We start from the raw sequence: 20,878 nt of genomic DNA on the forward strand, positions 1-20,878 counted from the left end.
ATGTCAGAAAGCAGGGGGCCAATCCCGAATCCCTCATCCTTCCGGGTAAATACAGTCGGTGGTGGGCAGGAGACCTTCCCGTCTCCTCTGTGCACCTCCAGACCTCCCGGAACCCCTGAGGGCTCAGACTGAAGGCTGAGCCCTCCTCAGGTTAGAGGCGAGCCACTCCGGGAGGAAAAGGAGGAAACCAAAAGCACTCGAGGGAAAACCACCCGTGTCGCCCGCCGTCAATCAGGGAACTCGAACTCAGACCCACCTAAATGAGGGACTTGGGAGGGGGGGCAGGGAGCAGCCCCTCCCCTGTGGGGACCCCACCCTCCTCGTATTTTGCAGTCAACCGGGGCAAGCTGCAACTTGCCTGGGACTGAGCTCCCCGAGAGCCCAGCCTTGAAATAGCAACAGCGGGCTCGTTTCCTCTGCAACACCCTGAGTGATCTTGCTGGAGAGCAGAACCCTTGAGAAGAGAGAGAGGGAGGGAGAGAAGAAGCTGTTGATGGGAACCGGCTCTGCTCACAGCCCAGAGAAGCTACAGGTGAGGAAAAAGTGCCAACAAGAAGTTACTGTCGTCGGGGAAAACCACCAATGTCGCCCGTCAATCAGGGAATTCAAACTCAGACCCACCTAAACTAGGGGCTTGGGGAGGGGGGCCAGGGAGCAGCCCCTCCCCTGTGGGGACCCCTCTCTCCTCGTATTTTGAAGTCAACCGGGGCAAGCTGCAACTTGCCTGGGACTGAGCTCCCCGAGAGCCCAGCCTTGAAATGGCAACAGCGGGCTCGTTTCCTCTGCAACACCCTCAGTGATCTTGCTGGAGAGCAGAACCCGAGAAGAGAGCGAGAGCACGAAAGAGAGAGGGAGGGAGGGAGAGAAGAAGCTGTTGATGGGAACCGGCTCTGCTCACAGCCCAGAGAAGCGACAGGTGAGGAAAAGTGCCAACAAGAAGTTACTGTCGTCGGGGAAAACCACCCATGTCGCCCGTCAATCAGGGAATTCAAACTCAGACCCACCTAAACTAGGGGCTTGGGGAGGGGGGCCAGGAGCAGCCCCTCCCCTGTGGGGATCCCACTCTCCTCGTATTTTGAAGTCAACCGGGGCAAGCTGCAACTTGCCTGGGACTGAGCTCCCCGAGAGCCCAGCCTTGAAATGGCAACAGCGGGCTCGTTTCCTCTGCAACACCCTCAGTGATCTTGCTGGAGAGCAGAACCCGAGAAGAGAGAGCGAGAGCGCGAAAGAGAGAGGGAGGGAGGGAGAGAAGAAGCTGTTGATGGGAACCGGCTCTGCTCACAGCCCAGAGAAGCAACAGGTGAGGAAAAAGTGCCAACAAAAAGTTACTGTCATCGGGGAAAACCACCCATGTCGCCCGTCAATCAGGGAATTCAAACTCAGACCCACCTAAACTAGGGGCTTGGGGAGGGGGGCCAGGGAGCAGCCCCTCCCCTGTGGGGACCCCACTCTCCTCGTATTTTGCAGTCAACCGGGGCAAGCTGCAACTTGCCTGAGACTGAGCTCCCCGAGAGCCCAGCCTTGAAATGGCAACAGCGGGCTCGTTTCCTCTGCAACACCCTCAGTGATCTTGCTGGAGAGCAGAACCCGAGAAGAGAGCGAGAGCACGAAAGAGAGAGGGAGGGAGGCAGGGAGAGAAGAAGCTGTTGATGGGAACCGGCTCTGCTCACAGCCCAGAGAAGCGACAGGTGAGGAAAAGTGCCAACAAGAAGTTACCGCTGTCTGCCTTCGGGGGCATTAATTAATCCTTCTGGTCCCTTACCGAGATCCACCAAGCCCCGGAATCCGACACACCAAAGCGCCTCTCGAACTTGTCACCTCTGTGCTGCCAGCAGGGGAACGGAGCAAGGAGACCAGGCCGCCCGGGAAGGGGGCTGTTTCCTCCCTCATTAGGCTTTTGCAGGCTGCCATCCTTTCAGATTTCAAGCAGGGGGTGGGTGTGTGGGGAGAGAACCTGAGCCTTTCATGGGCGGAATCTGTGGGGCATGTTTCAGCACCGACAATTCAGCGCCACTTGCAGCTGGGAGGGCATCGGCGATGCTCCTTCCAGAGGGTCAACAACGGCACCAGAAGAGATTCTGCTGCTCTGCTCGGTCTAGGTCTTGGGGCCTCGGCTTCAAGGAGGCCAACTGTCAGGTCCGAAGCACCGACCCCCAAAGATCTGCCACCCACGGAGCGAGGCCGCCCTTGCTCCAAACGGCTTCCGTGCCGGGAATCCCAGGGGAGGGGCAAGAAGGGGCCGGCCAGAGGCAGACGGCAGCCGCAGGAAGGGGCTGCAAAGTCACGCAGGCCGCCCTGAGACATGGGGACATACGGAAGCTGCCATCTACTGAGTCAGACCCTGGGTCCACCTAGCTCAGTATTGGCTTCACAGACTGGCAGCGGCTTCTCCCAGGCTGCAGCCGGGAATCCTGCTCAGCCCTACCTGGGAGATGCTGCCAGGGAGGGAACCTGGAACCTTCTGCATGCAGATGCTCTTCCCTGCACAGCCACATTAACCCCTCAGGGGAAGATCTTCCAGGGCTCGCGCATGTAGCCTCCCATGCAAATGCAAACCAGGGCAGACCCTGCTTAGCAAGGGGGACAAGTCATGCTTGCGACCGCAAGACCCGTTCTCCTCCTCCCCACAGCCTGGGAAGACCCTGGGGCGGGGGTGCCACTCTCCAGGCAAGAGGGAAGAGCTCCCGCTCCCAGAGGCTGTTGGGCCCAACGCCCCCTGCAAAGTGTCCCCAATTCCCGGCAAAAGAATGCCCAACAGGGCAACCTTGATCCCCAGCGTGGCTGACATTCCAGTGGCTTGATTCCCGCCGTTCCCCGGCCTGCACCTTGCATTGCAGAACGTGGCCTCCTGTGCATGCCCCAGACCCACGGACAGGAGCCCACGCCCCACCCCAGTCTCTTCTCGCTGCCTGTTGGTGCCCACAACCTGGCCAAGGCACTTCCCAAGCTGCTTCTGCAGCAGCTCAGGAGGTCTCCGGGACTTCCAAGAAACGCAGCCCACTCACATCTCAGCCCCCACACAGAGCTATAAACCCTTCACTAATCCGCCCTCCGCCCAAGCATTAAGTCAGCCAGGAAGGTCTTTGCCCAGCCTGCCATCATGGCTGGATCCCACTGCTAGGCCCTGGAAGCAAGCAGGGAGGTGCACGAAGCGAGCGAGGTGCACGAAGCGAGGGAGGTGCACGAAGCGAGGGAGGTGCACGAAGTGAGGGAGGTGCACGGAGCGAGGGAGGTGCACGAAGCGAGGGCCGAATCCTGTACACTAGCCTCGGCTGAGGCACCACGTGCCAGGTAGAGTCTCCATCTTGAAGCAAGCATGCTGTGGGGCTATAGTGGCCGCCACGCCCCCCGGGATTCTGGGTTCCACCCGGATTTTAAGCATCTCACCCAGATGGCTTGGCCCACCCAGATTCGCCCGGATTTCAGCTTTTGCCTTTTAAAAAAAAGCCAAGCTCTAGCCCTTGCAGAAGTGGTGTCACAGAGCAAAACCTGCAGTCACTATCCTGCTCAAAGAATTATTTTCCGGCCAATTTACAGAATACGCAAGTTAGGCGCCCGGATTCAGAAAGCCAGAATAGGGCGACCCAACGTGGGACGCTGGCCCAATGCGGAGATTGTTCGGAAAAGGAGCTGCTGCAGAGGTATTTATTTTAATAAGTGGCATGGGGGGAAAGGTGGAGGGGTAATGCCGCCGTGGGAAGAACCCAGCCTCCCCTGCATTCCACAAGGCCCAGAGCACCTGCACCTTCGCTTCTCTTGTTTCTCAGCCAACCACAGCCTGGCCCCGCTTTCTCTTGCTTTCGGCCTCTGGTTTTGCAAAGCCGCACGGGCGTCCTGCCTAACATCGCGTGGGCCTCCGGCCAACCATGAGACGCCGTGGGGCAGTCCAAGCGGCACCGAGCTCCCGAGCAGCCAAGGCAAACCCCCCGGTGGTCCTAGCAAGGGGATACCCATCCCCAAAGACTCCCCCATCTGGGGGCGCCAGGTGCTCGAGGGGTGCAGACGGAAGTGGCCTTCTTTGCCTTCTTTGGACCAGCCACATCGTGGGACTCAACGTGACAGCAGAAGGGTCTCGGGGGCCCCAGGGCAAGGCATCCTGTGTGGGGCCCCAGAGGCAAGCTGGCTAGAGAGCAGAAGGGTGGGGGGGGCAGGAGAGCAGGGCAAGATGTAGGGTGGAGAAAGATCCCCGTGCCTTTTCACGACGACTCAAAGGTGAGGGGAATAACGGGACTCCCGGCTGCAGACAAAACCGGTCAAGATGGCGTCAACCACTTCCAATGACGTTGGCGTAACAGCGGCCATATTGGCGTCTCCACACCCTCCATGTTCATGGGCACAGTCTCCCACCCTTGCTGGGGGTTCGGGTGCACGGAACAGGAGGCCGTGGCGTAAGAGGTCAGGATTGCGGGCGGGGGGGGGACCTCACTCGGGGTCCTTTTGTGGCACCAAGCTGCGTCACCTTCCACGCTTGCCCAAGCCCAGCGACGGACACCAACAATCCCAGGCCGGACATGGGAACCGGCCCATGACCTGACTCCAGGTCCTACTTCTTGGAAGAGCAGGCACCAAGGGTCATCGCCACAGGATACAAGCCAGTGAGAGAAGACCACTCATGACTAGATGGAGGCCTCACTCCCCACAGGAAACCACCACCGGGCCTTCCCTCTTTGTGCATCCCATGACGCACACATGACGCATCCATTGAAGGATCCCAAAGGCATCCACTTTTGTCCTCCCCACCCGCGCAAAGGCCCTGTGACCCATCAAGAGCCAGTTACTGAACACCCGTCCACTGCAAAAAGGAGCCACCGAAACCGGGGGCGGGCGGGCTTACCTCTATGTCTGTTGGTGGTCTTGTCAAACATAAGCATGGCGTCTTCTACCTGCAAGACAGAAGGAGAGGAACAGGATGGTTGAGAAGGCCTGAAAAACCAGCCTTGTTCATTCGTCCATTGGGTTTCCACCTCCCTTCCAGTTCCAAGGCAGCTAGACAACGGAATACACTGCCCGCTTAAGGAAGATTATTCAAAACAAACGAGGGTGCACTGGAAGGGTTCCAACAGCCTTGTCAACAAAGACCCTCTTCTGGGGTCTCCGTGATCTTTCCTTTTAGGCTCTGAGCCCCTTTGGGACACGGAACCCGTCTTATTGAATCATGATGTGTCAACCGTTTGTTGCACTTGGCTGAAAAGCGGCACAGAAGTATTTGGAGCAGAAGCAGTTTAGGGTTGGTGGTGGCACAACCAGCATGGGGTACATTACTGGCTGCTTACTAGGACTTCACGGGGATGGGGTTTCTGACCACACATGTCCATGATGCATTTCGCGATTATTACTTAGGGGGCCGGAGGAGAACCGGCATTGCTTCCTTCCTGCTGAGCAGGAGGTCACAGGGGGGAAGCAGAAAGCCTCCTTCGGGGAGCTCTGGTTGCAGAGGGAGAGAAATGGGAAACCCAGACCCAAGTACAAGGGATACGGCAGCACAGCCCTAATCAAAAGGTCTCTTTGTCCACCCACGACAAAACTCTCTCCTGAAATCAAAGCCGCGTCTCCGGGAGAGGAGAGCTGGGAGGGAGAGAACTTTTGCACTGGTTCTGCCCTTTCCACTTCAGAGGGGAGAAGGGCCCGGCTGACTCCACGTATCCCCCTGTGCGACCAAAAAGGCCAGCTTTCAAGTCCCACCATGATTGATTCCATTCATTCTCAAGGTGCGCGGCCACGTAAGGCAGCTGCTCTTGAAGCGAGGGAACGAAGCAACCTGCCTCTGAAAGACATCCGTCCCTCTTCCCTCCCGCCTCCACGGACTCTCCCCAAGGACCAGTGGGGCCATCTCATCGGCACAGCACTGTACCCTGAAAGGGAGGGTCCGACTCCAAACTGGGATTCGTTCTGGCAGGAATGCCATAAAGAAAGCCCTCGAGAACGGATGCCACACTTCGTGGGTGGGTGTCACGCTCTTAGCTTTTGGATCCAGGAAGCACCTTTTTTTCCCCTTTTCCTTTTTAAAGGTAAATCACTTTGTGAACTTTATTTTTGGTTGGAAAGTAGTCTATAAATATTCTTCACCACCACCACCACCATCATCAGAGGTGCATCCAGGCAATTTTGGAGCCTGGCCCTAAAGACCTTTGGAAGCCCCTCCTCCCCTGCAAATTAAGCATCATCATACTCAGCCGGACGACCACACCACCCGGGACAGACTAAAGAGGATTTGCACACACAGAGGCGTATCTAGGGAAAATAGCGCCTAGGGCAAGCACTGAAATTGCGCCCCCTGTCCAGACATCTGACACCCATCTTTCAGATAACGTTACCATAATATCAGCGGAAAAATACAAGTCTGAAGGTCACATACAAGTCACATATCTGAATATGTGTACAGTGACTTATATATATATATTTTTTTTAAAAAATTACCTGTAGCCCCTTCGGGGGGCTTCCTAAAGGCTGGGGGAGGGGTCTGCAAGTGTTACCCCTCCCCCCTTATGGCCTCTAGGGCCTCACAGGGACCATTTAAGCATGTGCGGTGGCCATTTTTTAAAATATTTTTTTTTAAAATGGCAGCGTGAAACAAAATGGCCATCACGAATGCTCAAATGGCCTCTGTGAGGCCTAGTATGGCCTAGGGCAGGGGTGGGGAACCTTGGCACTCCAGCTGTTTTTGAACTACAACTCCCACCATCCCCAGCCACAATAAGCTGGGGATGATGGGAGTTGTAGTTCAACAACAGCTGGAGTGCCAAGGTTCCCCACCCCTGGCCTAGGGCCTCACAGAGGCCATTTGAGCATGCGCGGTGGCCATTTTGTTTTCGGCAGCCTTTAGAAAAAAACACACACCTAATTTTAAGAAACGGCGCACCCCCTTCAAGTGGCGCCCGGGGCACGTGCCCTGCCTGCCCCACCCTAGATACGCCTCTGTGCACACACACGCCTGTAGTCCTGCGGGCTGTTTGTCTGGCAGCAGCACTGGATTTTAGCTGCCTCCCCAAAAGTGCCTCCCTCATGGCAGGTGCCCCAGAGAGACGGGGATCCGCTCACCTGAGCCACTCCCACTCGGCGTTCCGGCCAGAGTTTCCACCCATCCCCGACATCCCAGGAGGCAGTCGGTGCCCTCACTCCCAAATTGCCTTTGTTTACCCAGTTGCCACAAGCTTCTGTAGCTAGGGTAACCAGCAGCAAGGAGCTCAGCCAATGATAAGGCAGCTGGCTGCTCTTTGTCTCCGGGAAAAGCTCCCAGCGCCATGACCCCAGGCCCTGGGCTTCAGCAGTAGCCTAGGAGACAGCGTTTGTGCCTGGGGCTCTGGTGCACACACACACACACACACACACACACACACACACACACACCACCTCAGGCTCCCCGACCAAGAGGCCAGTCAAGGCATTTGCGCCCAAGGTGACGTCAAGGGGAAAGTGGTGCATTGCCCAGGTTTATAATACGCCCCTCACTCCCGACTGGAGAACACTGCTCCCTCTAACAAGGGCTTCCCAGATGCCGTTGACTACAACTCCCAGCATCCCAGCGACAACGGCCTTTGGCGAGGGATTAGGGGGGTTGTTGTCAACAACATCCTGGGAATCCCTGTTAAGAGGGAACCTTCACAGACACAAAGAACAGGGAGGAGAGGAGGAGGTCGTCTTCTGGTGGGAAGCATGAGTTGCCCCCTTTGCTAAGCAGGGGCTGCCCGGGTTTGCATTTGAAGGGGAGACTCCATGTGTGAGCACCATTGAGATGTTCCCCTTAGCGGGCCGGGCCTCTCTGGGAAGATCATTTAGGTTCAAAATTCCCTCCCTGGCAGCATCTCCAAGATCGGGCTGAGAGATTCCTGCCTGCAACCTTGGAGAAGCCGCTGCCAGTCTGTGAAGACAATACTGAGCTAGACGGACCCAGGGTCTGACTCAGTAGGAGTCAACTGGCAGGTGATGTTAGGGAGAGAGAAGCAGCATTCTGAATCTGGGATCAGGCGCCAAAGCACCAAAGCAAAAAGGAAAGAGAAAAGCTGTTTTGAGTCTAATGACTATAAACAAAATTACAATTACAATTACGAAAGAGAAAAGGTTTTCTAGTATGCACAGAGAAATGGGATGCGGGGTGGGACGGGGAGGCACGGCTGAACCGTTGCCAGATTCAAAAGGGCTGGTTGGGGGGGGATGAATTTTCTCCCGCGAAGAGCTGGGACCAGCCAGTGGGCTTTACCTGGGGCCGGCTTTAAAACCAGGCTGCCCTTTCAGCCAGGCCTAATTGGTTCTCGTTTTTGTTCCCTGAGATCAGGACCCCTTTATCTCTGCCTCTGTCCTTTCTCGGTCTGCCCGACCCTCTCGGTTTCCCCCTCTCTTTTCTGTAGGACGCCTATTGTCCGAGAAGAATAGCCTTCCCTTTGCAGCCCAGAGACACAATGGCTGCTCTCAATACCTCCCGAACTGATAAAACCACGGTGAGGAAAGAGACTTCTATAAACACTCTCACAAAATAACCGTGTGTAATGTGACCCACGGGGAGGGGGCCGTGCGGAAGAGAGTCCATATGGAAAGAGACGGGGGGGGCTTATGGGGGTGGGTGGGAGAGGAAAACTTTTTTTAAAACAAACTGGTGGGCAAGTGGAGGTGGGAGACAGTGGAAGGGGGAGTGATTCATTGGGAATATCCCCATCCCAGCCACGGAAATATTAAGCAGGAGAGACTGAAAAGCAGGCAGGGAGGTCTAAAGGCCGAAACGGCATGCCAGCGATTTTTTCTCACGGGGCTCAGTTCCTTCGAAACACATCCTGCTTGCTTGAAGGAGCTCATGATCCAGGAGAAAGCGTCCCCACGGCAGCACATTTCGGCCACCAGGACCATCTCAGGGGACAGAATGCTCAGAGCTATTTTGGGCCGTGTCTCCATGCCCCCCCCCCCGAGAGGGAAAAGAGGTGATCAGCACCTCTTAATGATCAGCCCCACAGCAGCGGTCTCTGCCTTTCCCAGATGAGCAGGACCGGATGAATGGGGCAACCTCTCCAAACTCACAGATTCCTCTATGTGATCAACCCCTCTTGAGTATTACCACCCCAACCGATATGCAGACTGTTTTGCACAGAGCAAAGGGTTTGGGTAACCTCGGAAGCTGCCATCTACTGAGTCAGACCATCGGTCTAGCTAGTTCAGGATTGTCTTCACAGACTGGCAGCGGCTTCTCCGAGGTTCCAGGCAGGCGTCTTTCCCAGCCCTCTCTTGGAGATGCTGCCAGGGAGGGAACTTGAGACCTTCTGCTCTTCCCAGAGCGGCCCCAACTCCTGGAGGGAATATCTTACAGTGCTCACAAGTCACCCATTCAAATGCAAACCAAGGAGGCCCTAACCCATTCAAAAGTTACTACCCCTCTTTTTTTCTTCTTCTCTGAAGAAACAAATTCTTGTCCTAAAGCCTTATTTACCAAAAATTTTCTATCTTGCTTTCTAATGTGGGTCTCTTGTAAACACACAATACCCAAATTTTGTTTTTTAAGAAAATGAAAAACTCTAGTACTTTTAACTTTTGAATGGACCGGGTCCGGCTCGGGGGGGAAAGGCAGCTTCCTATGCTCCTAAGACAGGAGAAATGGTAATAAGCGCCCAGAATAGCAAGAGCCACACGTTATTTCCCTGTAGAAAGCCAAGAGCAGCATGAAACCACTGGCTGGCCCCATCCTGCGCCCCACAGCAGAGGTCTCTGCCTCTCCCAAATGAGCAGGACGGGATGAACTGGGCAACCTCTCCAAACCCACCCAATCACCGGTCGTTAAGCCTAGACGGAGAGAAGACGGAAGTGAATGTTCTGCGCCCCCCCCCCCGAGTCGCAAAGCGAGAGCGCCCCGGGCAGTTCAGCGTTTGCCGCGTCGGAGTGAGCCACCCGAATTGGAGCGGGCAGGTGTGACGAGGCCTTCTCCGCCCGAGCCAGGCCTCCCTGGCAACGAGGGCAGAGAGCCGGGCGGGGAAATTGTCACCCAGCACGTTTAGCAGGGGGGCGGTTAGCGGGGGAAAGGTGGTCGTTTAGCTAATGGACAGAGAGAAAGAGCCGTGATGGGCAATTACTCAAGGAGGGAGGCCACAGCAGCATCAACCACTTATTGCTGGGCTGGCGGTGGGGTGGGGGTGGGTGGGAGCAGGAGACAGTTTCTTCTGACAGATGTCATCCAGAAGACGCGCCTGACGCTAGAGCACTGATCCGCACTTTCTTTGACTAGCGGCTGCCGCTTCAGAAACCTCCCATTACGACTTCCCGTCACACTTGCTACTTCCCTGGCCGGCTCACTGGGAGAGAGACGCTCCTATGATATATAATGAGTTAAAGAAAATATTTAAAATGACATTCCCCAAGAAGCCAGAATCCTTCCTGCTGGGGATAACACAAGGTGTAATCTCTACAACTAACTTAACATTCTTTATGTATGCTTCTACGGCGGCCAGAATTATATATGCACAGAAATGGAAGAGTAACGAACTGCCTTCAAAACAGGATGGGCTGATAAAAATTTTGGGATAAGCGGAGATGGCAAAACTTAAAACACTGATAAGAGATCAAAATTTGGAAGGCTTCAAAGAAGATTGGAAACCATTCTTGTTGTATTGAAAGGATTATTTTCCTACTATGGACTTTACAGCAGGGTTTGAAAATTAGTTAAAAAAAACCCTGCAGGTTGGGTAGATTAACTGTGTTTTTAAGGGTTTGAATTTATGTTTTGAATTATTATTATAGCAAGGGTAAACTCTATAGCCGATGATTCACGAAGAGATGTGTGCGGGAAGTCCATTTTTGTGTATATTGTAATGAATGACAATATTACTATTGTTAAAATCAATAAAAATTGAATTTGGGAAGAAGAAGAAAGGAGAGAGACGCTCCAACTTGAATCTGGGGTTATTCCGCCCCAACCCCACAGAAGTCAGACATCAAGCCGCTCAGATCCTAATCACGCCCCACCCTGCTTTGGCAGGCCATAGTCTTTACAGACAGCCTCAAAGCCAGAAATGTTGCTGCTATGGGGCCTAAGGGGTACCAGGGATGCAGTGGGGTGGTGAGGGGATCCATGCACCACCTACACGCGGGTCACACGATACGTTTAATGTTGGGTTATTCAATATCAATGGAGCTTATTTCATGAGTGCACATCAGCGATCAGAACACGGAGAAGTGGACGTCTTACTGAGCAGTTGGGTAGGATACCAGCCACCAGCCCCATTCCCCTTCTATCTACACACACAGAGAGAGCCAGAAACATACGTCTTCTTTTTAAAGGGAAGATGGAAATTTCGGGGATGGGGACCTTCCCAATGTAGCTGGACTAGCCCCTCTGTGGTTGATGCTCTGGACATCAGGAGGAGGCAACCTTTGCCACTCAAGCTGTTATGGAGTCACAACTCCCCGCCCCCCCCGGTCCCCAGACATAATTTATGTGGATGGGGATGATGGGAGTTGTAGTCCAACAACAGCGTGGTGTAGTGGTTAGAGTGCTGGACTAGGACCGGGGAGACCCGAGTTCAAATCCCCATTCAGCCATGAAACTAGCTGGGTGACTCTGGGCCAGTCACTTCTCTCTCAGCCTAACCTACTTCACAGGGTTGTTGTGAAAGAGAAACTCAAGTATGTAGTACACCGCTCTGGGCTCCTTGGAGGAAGAGCGGGATATAAATGTAATAATAATAATAATAATAATTAAAAAATCCCAGGTGGCCGGCCCATTTTCAACTGTGAGCTCTTTGGGGACAGGGCACCTGTCAAAGACGACTCTGAATTTAAGACAACCCCTTTAAAGAGTGTAGGTTAAATACAGATGATGCGTGCATTTACCAGAAGGGAACCAGATTATGAATTATGATTATAACAGCCTCCTGATTTTTTTCTTTTCTTTTGCTTTAAATTTTTATTGATTTTAACAGTATCTTAAGAATCTCATTACATCACACATTAAACAAAAAATTGACTTCCAGCTCACTAATCAGTGCGAATCACTAATTATACAATTAACCCTTGCTATAATAATTCAAAACATATATCCTACACCTTACCAAACTCGGTTTTAATCTACTCAACCTGCTAATATTGCTAGATTTCAAACCCAGTTGACAAATCAATATTAGGAAAATAGTTCTTTAAGTACAGTAAGAACGGTTTCCAATCTTCTTTAAAACCTTCCCATTTTTGATCTCTTATCAGTACTGTAAGTTTTGCCATCTCCGCATATTCACGGCCTCCTGATTTCTAGTATCAAAAAACTGGGGGTGGGGTGGAACGCTCGTCTCGGATTCAGGGAAACGCAGTATATTTCGGGGTCGGCTCGGTTAAGAGAGAGAAGACCCTGAAGGCGAGTTTCTCACACACACCAAGAAGGAGAGCACTAGCAATGAGAAGCGACGGCGATGGGGCGTTTGGTGGGCTGGGACCCCTCCTCACGCGAGGATCAGTTCCAAATCGCAGCGAGCCGAGCCGAGCTCGCAGCGAGCCGAGCCGAGCCTCCAGTCGAGAGACTCCCCCTTCCACACCCATCATCTCCAAGGCTTGGGGCAGTGAGGCCACGACAGCAGAACCTGCGGCCTCCAAACCCTCGCTGCAGAAGCACCTGGCATCTAGGGGAAGAGGCGCCATTTGCCGGCGCTCCCAATTAATGAATGTTGACCGAGGTGATAATTGTACAGATCTGTCTCAGACTCTGAGGAATCAACGAGTTTATTACGACTGAATCAAGCAGGCTGTCAATAAGCTAATCTTTTCGAATACGTACAGAACAGATAGTGACAGCCGTGAAATAAGGCGCCAGAAGGATGGGGGGGGGCGGCAGCCAATGCAAAACAAACGCTCTGCAGGCGTGATTAAATCTCCGTGCCCTCCAAGAGTCAAGCCAGCCATGCAAGCTTTGCAAGCGCCGAGATCTCCTGGTCCAGCAGGTGGAGGGTTCTGGCTTGAACACAGGAACGTAGGAAGCTGCCATATATGGAGTCAGACCCTTGGTCCACCTAGCTCAGTATTGCCTTCACAGAGTGGCAGCAGCTTCTCCAAGGTCGCAGGCAGGAGTCTCTCTTAACCTTATCTTCGAGAAGTCAGGGAGGGAACTTGAGACCTTCTGCTCTTCCCAGAGCGGCTTCCTCCCCTGAGGGGAATCTCTTCCAGTGCTCACACTTCTAGTCTCCCTTTCATATGCAACCAGGGCAGACCCTGCTTAGCTAAGGGGACAAGTCATGCATGCTACCACAAGACCAACTTTCCTCTCCTAAAAAGATCTCAAGGACAGAGCCAGGAAAGATCTTAGGGAATATAGGAAGCTGCCATATACTGAGTCAGACCCTTGGTCCACCTCGCTCAGTATTGTCTTCACAGACTGGCAGCGGCTTCTCCGAGGTTGCAGGCAGGAGTCTCTCTCCCAGCCCTCTCTCGTTGGAGATGCTGCCAGGGAGGGAACTGGGCACACACACACATACAGGCAGCAAGGCAATCTCATAAGGTTACTTTCCATGCAGCAAAGTAGGCTAAACAGAGAGAGGATTTATAACAGAGGTGACACCCCACCCCATCCAAATGAGCTTTCGACATCTGGACCACCATTTCCACCAAGAATGGTGTCTGGAAACGGGGACATCGGCCACTCTCTGGCAAACTTCCGTGGTCTTTCCACTCGCTGGCTCTGGAACTGTCCTGGGCTCCGGTGCCGTAATTCCTCAGATTATTTATACACATTACACAACTACAATATTTTTGCTTTCTGAAGCAGAAAAAACCTCTTAGCTGCTCGTAAAGTGTCAGGTGCTATTATTTTAAATATCCAAGAGCCAGAAACCTGTGCCTGCAAATAGAGTACCTCCTCCCTGTATAAATTAACCAAGACAAATGCACACTGCAAAACTAGACTTTTTTGGGGGGGGCGGGGGGAGGATCGCATCTCCTTAAGCCAGGCCTCTGCCGTTTGATTGTGGTGGAATTGGACAAAGAGAAGCCTCTCAGCCTGGCTGCCACCTCTTTTCAAGTCCAAGACGACCCCTCTGGGCATCTTTTCCTTTCCTTCCGGTAATGAAGATAAACTGCTGACTATTAACTCAACATCTCACAAAGCTGAGCTGCTCTTCAGCTGGGGCCACGGGGAAACTGTTTGTTTGGAAGGAGCGCTGGGGAAGCAGTGCCAAGTACTCCGTATGCACAGGAAGCTGCCATCTACGGAGTCAGACCCTTGGTCCATCTAGCTCAGAACTGTCTACACAGACTGGCAGCGGCTTCTCCAAGGTAGCACCTCCAAGCTTGCACCCGCCTGCTTATGTGCAGAAGGTTCCCGGTTCCCTCCCTGGCAGCATCTCCAAGATAGGTCTGAGAGAGAGACTCCTGCCTGCACCCTTGGAGAAGCCGCTGCCAGTCTGGGTTGACAACAGTTAGCTAGATGGACCAAGGGTCTGACTCAGTAGCAGGCGGCTTCCTCTGTCCCTTCCATCTGTTCCCAATGCTGGCTTAGTCCTAACCCTCAGCGACTGGCTCTGCAGTGGCAGAGGATCCGTCAACGCACGCTGAGCCTGCCACAGATACAGAACACCACTTCCCGAGGCTGAAGGAGCGCATCGTCCAGGTTGAGCAGACACGGGCCTAGGATGGTGTAGGAAGGGAAGGCACCGGTTCTAAGACGAGCAAGGAGAGGAGAGCTGGTCTTGCGGCAGCATGCATGCCTTCTCCCCTTAGCTAAGCAGGGTCTGCCCTGGTTGCATATGAAAGGGAGACTAGAAGTGAGATAATCTCCTTAGGGGATAATGGGGTCACTCTTGGAAGAGCATCAAGGTTCCAAGTCCCCTCCCTGGCAGCATCTCCGACGAGATAGGGCTGAGAGAGAGAGACTCCTGCCTGCCACCTGGGAGAAGCCGCTGCCAGTCTGTGTTGACAATCCTGAGCTAAATAGACCAATAGTCTGACTCAGCATATGGCAGCTTCCAATGTTCCTCTGTTCAGGAATGTCATCGGCCTGTGTGGATAAAGATCACATTTCCTGCTCTGCAGGGCGGAATGCATCCTCGAAGCCCACTCCATCCGTCCGTCAACACATTCCTCAAATGGAGGATGGAGACGCACTGGCAAGGCCAGGAAGCACCCCGGGGCGCGGGGGGGGGGGTGTTGCACAGGGACCTGAACCTGGCGGATTGTCACGAAGAGCAGCAACTTCACCTCTTGGCTGCATCTTCACTGAGAAGCCGGGGGAGCATTCCTGCCGGGCGATGGGCCGGAAGCCCATCGCCCTCCCTCCATGGTGCCTTCTCTGTGGAATGCTTCTTGCTGCGAGACCTGCCTGGAAACAGGGGTGTGTGTGTGTGTGTGTCTATGCTTGCCATTTAGAAGCAGGGAAAGAGCCCCCCTTTCTGCTGGGCATTCGGGAACAGAGTGGGGGCCGCTTTCACTGCTTCAGTGCAATTTAAGGTGGGGTGGGGTGGGGTGCGATCCCAGCCTTGTGCCCTGCGGTTTATGGAGCCCCACGCTTCCATGCGGCAAATCTAGCTGGACAGCCCTGGGGTTAATTTACGGGGGGGGGCTATTTAGCAGCATGAGGGGAAAGCCCTGCAGCCAACAGGGCAGGAGCAGTCGGAACTGTGGGCCCCGGGCAGTTTTCACACCCCTTCGCCAACCGGGTGGTTACAAACACTGCTGCAGAAGCGGGCGCGCTTGCCCTCAAAGCCCGGCGGATTCTGAATTCCAGGCATTCCGCCTGGCCTTACGAAAGCCCATGAAGCTGATCCAGATTCTCAGCCTTCCCCCCCCACCCCGCTTTTAAATAGCTCCTTGCTTTGTAGGTGCAAAGCGAAAAGAGCAGGGGGAAATGCAGGCAATGTTCTGGCCAGTCGCTCTTTAACTAGGGACATTCGGAGCTTCCTTAGGAAGAGAGGAAGCTGCCATATACTGAGTCAGACCCTTGGTCTGTCTAACTCAGTATTGTCTTCACAGACTGGCAGCGGCTTCTCCAAGGTTGCAGGCAGGAGTCTCTCTCAGTCCTCTCTTGGAGATGCTGCCAGGGAGGGAACCTGGAACCTTCTGTTCTTCCAGAGCGGCTTCAGCCCCTGAGGGGAATCTCTTCCAGTGCTCACACATCAAGTCTCCCTTTCATATGCAACCAGGGCGGACCCTGCTTAGCTAAGGGGACAAGTCATGCTTGCGACCACAAGACCAGCTCTCCTCTCCTTAAAGTAGTCTTTAAGGTCCGCAACGAAAGCCACCCAAAACGTGCCAAGGTTTGGTCGGAGGCCCCACTTTCGTGTTCGGCGGGTTCCCAACCCGCCCAGCTTGGGAGACTGCGCAGCAGAAGGCCTCCGCCCGGCCCGCTTCCGAAATGGATCCCTCTCTCTCCGCAAACAAAATCTGGAGGATGTTAAACAGCCATCACTGTCAATATGGCTTTTTTCACAACAGCAAACTGACAGAATGTCAGGCAGTGTACTGCTTCCCTCTAATCCCAGCCAAAATGTGACAGCTTTATGTAAATAAAGGATTGTTGAAGGATTCTACCGAGCAGGCTGGGTTGGAGGCGGCCGGGGAGAAGAGCAGTTTCCCTTTGCAAGAGCCTTGTCTGAAGGGTTTTTTCCGGTTCTGCAAAAGCACAGCAGGAGGATTTAAGCCCCAGCCAGCGCGGACCCCAGGTTGTCTGTTTCCTGCAAAACGGGTCTGCCGTTGCATCGGCTGCCTGAGTGAGGAAACCATGGGTTGCCTAGGTTCCTTCCAGCCAGCTGAAATGGCTGCCCAGAAGGGCCTGTTGTTGTTGTTGTTGTTGTTAGCTGCTTTGAAAGGTAAAGTATGCCGTCGAGTCGGTGTTGACTCCTGGCCCTGTGGTTGTCTTGGGTAGAATACAGGAAGGGTTGACCATGGCCTCCTCCAGCACAGTATGAGATGTTGATGCCTTCCAGCATCTTCTTATACATATAGGAACATAGGAAACTGCCAAATACTGAGTCAGGCCCTTGGTCTATCTAGCTCAGTATTGTCTGCACAGACTGGCAGCGGCTTCTCCCAGGTTGCAGGCAGGAGTCTCTCTCCCAGCCCTATCTCGTTGGAGATGCTGCCAGGGAGGGAACTGGGAACCTTCTGCTCTTCCCAGAGCGGCTTCATCCCCTGAGGGGGAATCTCTTCCAGTGCTCACACATCAAGTCTCCCATTCATATGCAACCAGGGCAGACCCTGCTTAGCTATGGGGACAAGTCATGCTTGCGACCACAAGACCAGCTCTCCTCTCCTTCTTATATTGCTGTGGCCCAATATCGGCGTGTCCTATAGTCTGGGAAATGGGTGGGGCAGTTCTTATCTCAGCAGGAAGTGCATTCCACAGCCTGGGGGCCAACACAGAGAAGGCTCTCGCCTTTCAGCCACCACCGGGCAAGCCGGTGGCACCCTCAGACAAACCGCCCCTGAAGATCTGAATAGGTGGCGGGGTTCACAGTGAAGAAGGCTTCCTCTTCAGGACCCTGGGCCCAAGCCGTTAAAGGGCTTTGTAGATTATAACCAGGACTTTGTATTTTGCTCGGAAGCCTATTGGCAGCCAGTGCAGACCTTGTAGGGCGTCCCGGAGACCATATTACTCCGATAATATGTCAGCATTGGCCAGCATTTTGAGTAATCTTGGTATGCAGAAGGGTTTTGTTTTAAAGCCACAAAGATCAGCGGCTTCTTTCTTGCCTGCCCTCAAGTTTCCCTTTGCAATCACAAGGACTAGCAACTTGTGGGGGAAATGTGAATGCTTGTGTGCAGATTTCCCCTCAGTATGAGTCCCATTAGTTTCACTGAATGTGCCTGCTCGGACTGTGTCATCCAGGGGATCTCACACTTGGGTCCCCAGATTATTATTATTATTATTATTATTATTATTATTACATTTATATCCCACTCTTCCTCCAAGGAGTGGTATACTACATACTTGAGTTTCTCTTTCACAACAACCTTGTGAAGTAGGCTAGGCGGAGAGAGAAGTGACTGGCCCAGAGTCACCCAGCTAGTTTCATGGCTGAAGGGGGACTTGAACTCGGGTCTCCCCGGTCCTAGTCCAGCAGATGTTGTCAAGACTACAACTCCCATCATCCCCAGCCCCAACCACTTTCGGTCGCAGTGGCTAGGGATAAAGAGAGTTGGTTGTCGTACCACATCTGGGGGGCCAGGTGTGAGAATCCCAGCTGTACCCCCACTAAATCTCCACAACCCACAACTGTACCCACACCCTTCCGTCTAGGAGTTCCCTCTAAGAGCGATGCCCAGATGTTGTGGACTAGAACTCCCAGAATCCCCAGCTGCTGTGGCTTTGGGATTCTGGGAGTTGCGGTCCACAAAATCTGGGAATCCCTCTGAGAGGTCTAGGCCCCCAGATGCGGTGCCCTACCTAAAGCCAGCGTGGTATAGTGGTTAGAGTGCTGGACTAGGACCGGGGAGACCTGAGTTCAAATCCCCATTCAGCCATAAAAAATCTAGCTGGGTGACTCGGGGCCAGTCACTTCTCTCTCAGCCTAGCCTACTTCACAGGGTTGTTGTGAGGAGAAACTCAAGGATGTTGTACACCGCTCTGGGCTCCTTGGAGGAAGAGCATGATATAAATGTAGTAATAATAATAATAATGATGATGATAATAATGATAATAATAATATTTACACAATATAAGTGGAAAATCAGACATCACCAAGACCTGGCAATGGCTTAAGAATGGCAACTTGAAGAAAGAAACAGAGGGTTTAATTCTGGCTGCGCAAGAACAGGCACTAAGAACAAATGCAATAAGAGCCAAAGTCGAAAAATCCACCACAAACAGCAAGTGCCGCCTTTGTAAAGAAGCAGATGAAACAGTGGACCACCTGATCAGCTGTTGTAAGAAGATCGCACAGACTGACTACAAAGAAAGGCATGACAAGGTAGCAGGGATGATACACGGGAACATCTGCAAAAAAGACAAGCTACCTGTAGCCAAGAATTGGTGGGACCATCAAATTGAAAAAGTGGTAGAAAATGAAGATGTAAAAATATTATGGGACTTCCGACTACAAACAGACAAACATCTGCCACACAATACACCAGATATCACTGTAGTCGAGAAGAAAGAAAAACAAGTCAAAATAATCGACATAGCAATACCAGGGGATAGCAGAATAGAAGAAAAAGAAATGGAAAAAATCACCAAATACAAAGATCTACCGATTGAAATTGAAAGGCTGTGGCAGAAAAAGACCCAAATAATCCCAGTGGTCATTGGCGCCCTGGGTGCAGTCCCAAAAGACCTTGAAGAGCACCTCAACACCATCGGGGTCACAGAAATCACCATCAGCCAATTACAAAAAGCAGCTTTACTGGGAACAGACTATATTCTGCGACGATATCTATAACCATTGACAATAAAATTCTGGCATCCCAGGTCCTTGGGAAGGACCCGATGTCTGGATAAAACAAACCGGTCAAGAACACCTGTCTGACTGTGTCAACAAGAAATAATAATAATAATAATAATAATAATAATAATAATAATAATAATAATAATAATAATAATAATAATGGTGGCCTGGCACAGTCGAGACCTCCGGCTGCACGGCCGGGTTTGTGGCCGGGGCTCTGGGCGGGAAGGGAATCGAGAGTGAGCAAGCTGGCCTCAGTGACTCCACTTCTGGAGGGAACAATGCTCCTTCAGCACTTTCACAAGCCAGGTGCAAAAGCAGCTTGCCTTTTTACTTTCACGGAACATTAGCCCTCGTCAGCAGGAATAATGCTTCTTCCCTTCACGGGGCCCGTGCGCATATTAACGGCAGCGGGGGCGGCCAGACGCTGCAACCTATTTTCCTTTCTGAACCATGCTCAGAACGCCGGGCTATTTGTTTGTTCGGACATTCTTGGGTTGTTTTTTTTAAAAGGGCCACCTCTGTCCAACTTCCTTGGAGGAGCCGAGAAAGAAGAGTGGCTTCTAGAATTTCCATTTGGGCATGTATTTGGAGAGGAGAGCTGGCCTTGTGGTCGCAAGCATGACTTGTCCCCATAGCTAAGCAGGGTCTGCCCTGGTTGCATCTGAATGGAAGTCCTAATGTGTGAGCCCCGTAAGAGATTCCCCTCAGGGGATAATGGAGCCACTCTGGGAAGAGCATCTAGGTTCCCAGTACCCTCCCTGGCTTCTCCAAGATGGGGCTGAGAGAGATTCCTGCCTGCAACCTTGGAGATGCTGCTGCCAGTCTGTGAAGACAATACTGAGCTAGATGGACCAGTGGTCTGACTCAGTAAATGGCAGTTTCCTATGTTCCTATGTGCTTATGTTTGTGGGCAAGGGAGAAAGGGCTGGATGCTGGAGAGGCAGCAAAAGCCCGAAGGGGAGTTGGCCGTGGGGATTCTGTTTGCAGAAGGCGAGAAGGAGACCCTATAGTGAAAGTGGGTTGGCGTGAGGCTGAGACCGGATGGGAGATGTGCTGCATGTGCTGGACCACTCTGGGAAGAGCTCTGTCTAAATGGAGGGAACGTGGCCGATTCATTTCTAACAAGAATAAATCCCGGTGGTTTATCCTGGGTGGCATCTTCTGCTATCAATTCCCACGTGAAGACAGACTCCCACCTGCCCAAACACCACCTGCCAGAACACGTGCCGAGTCCCACGTGCCAAAACATACCACAGCTACCCTGGGATGTTTGAGTGATCAGGGAGAGGGCGGAAAATTCCCTCAAGTGGCGAAACGTCTCCAAAAACCACGGCGAGGCATCACAGCCACTAAATAGTCCCACTGAAATTCAATAGAGTAACTCCTTTAGAGTAACTCCTGGGTAACTCTACGGAGTGACAGCATTTGAGCACAATAAAGATCTCCGGTTCCATGCTAAAAATCCGTTTGTCCCGGTTCTCTGCATCAAGAGGCTCGTCTCAATTGGAAAGGATTTTATAAGTTAATGGCAGCGCGGTCTTTATCGG

The 20,878-nt window shown here is 52.8% G+C and overlaps 1 protein-coding gene across 20 annotated transcripts in view; it reads right to left on the minus strand.

The window, feature by feature from the left end:
- MSI2 (musashi RNA binding protein 2) overlaps nt 1–20,878 on the minus strand; it is a 419,652-nt gene that overhangs the window by 185,157 nt on the left and 213,617 nt on the right. For all 20 annotated transcript variants that reach the window (XR_008311763.1, XR_008311764.1, XM_053274690.1 and 17 more), the window contains one exon: nt 4,835–4,883. Coding sequence is in view for 18 of the 20 variants with exons in the window: in XM_053274690.1 (XP_053130665.1) it covers nt 4,835–4,883 (49 nt within the window). In the remaining 2 variants the exon portion in view is untranslated. The remainder of the gene's footprint in view (nt 1–4,834; nt 4,884–20,878) is intronic.

This window comes from Hemicordylus capensis, chromosome 12 (genome assembly GCF_027244095.1).
Source record: "Hemicordylus capensis ecotype Gifberg chromosome 12, rHemCap1.1.pri, whole genome shotgun sequence".
Lineage (NCBI taxonomy): Eukaryota > Metazoa > Chordata > Lepidosauria > Squamata > Cordylidae > Hemicordylus > Hemicordylus capensis.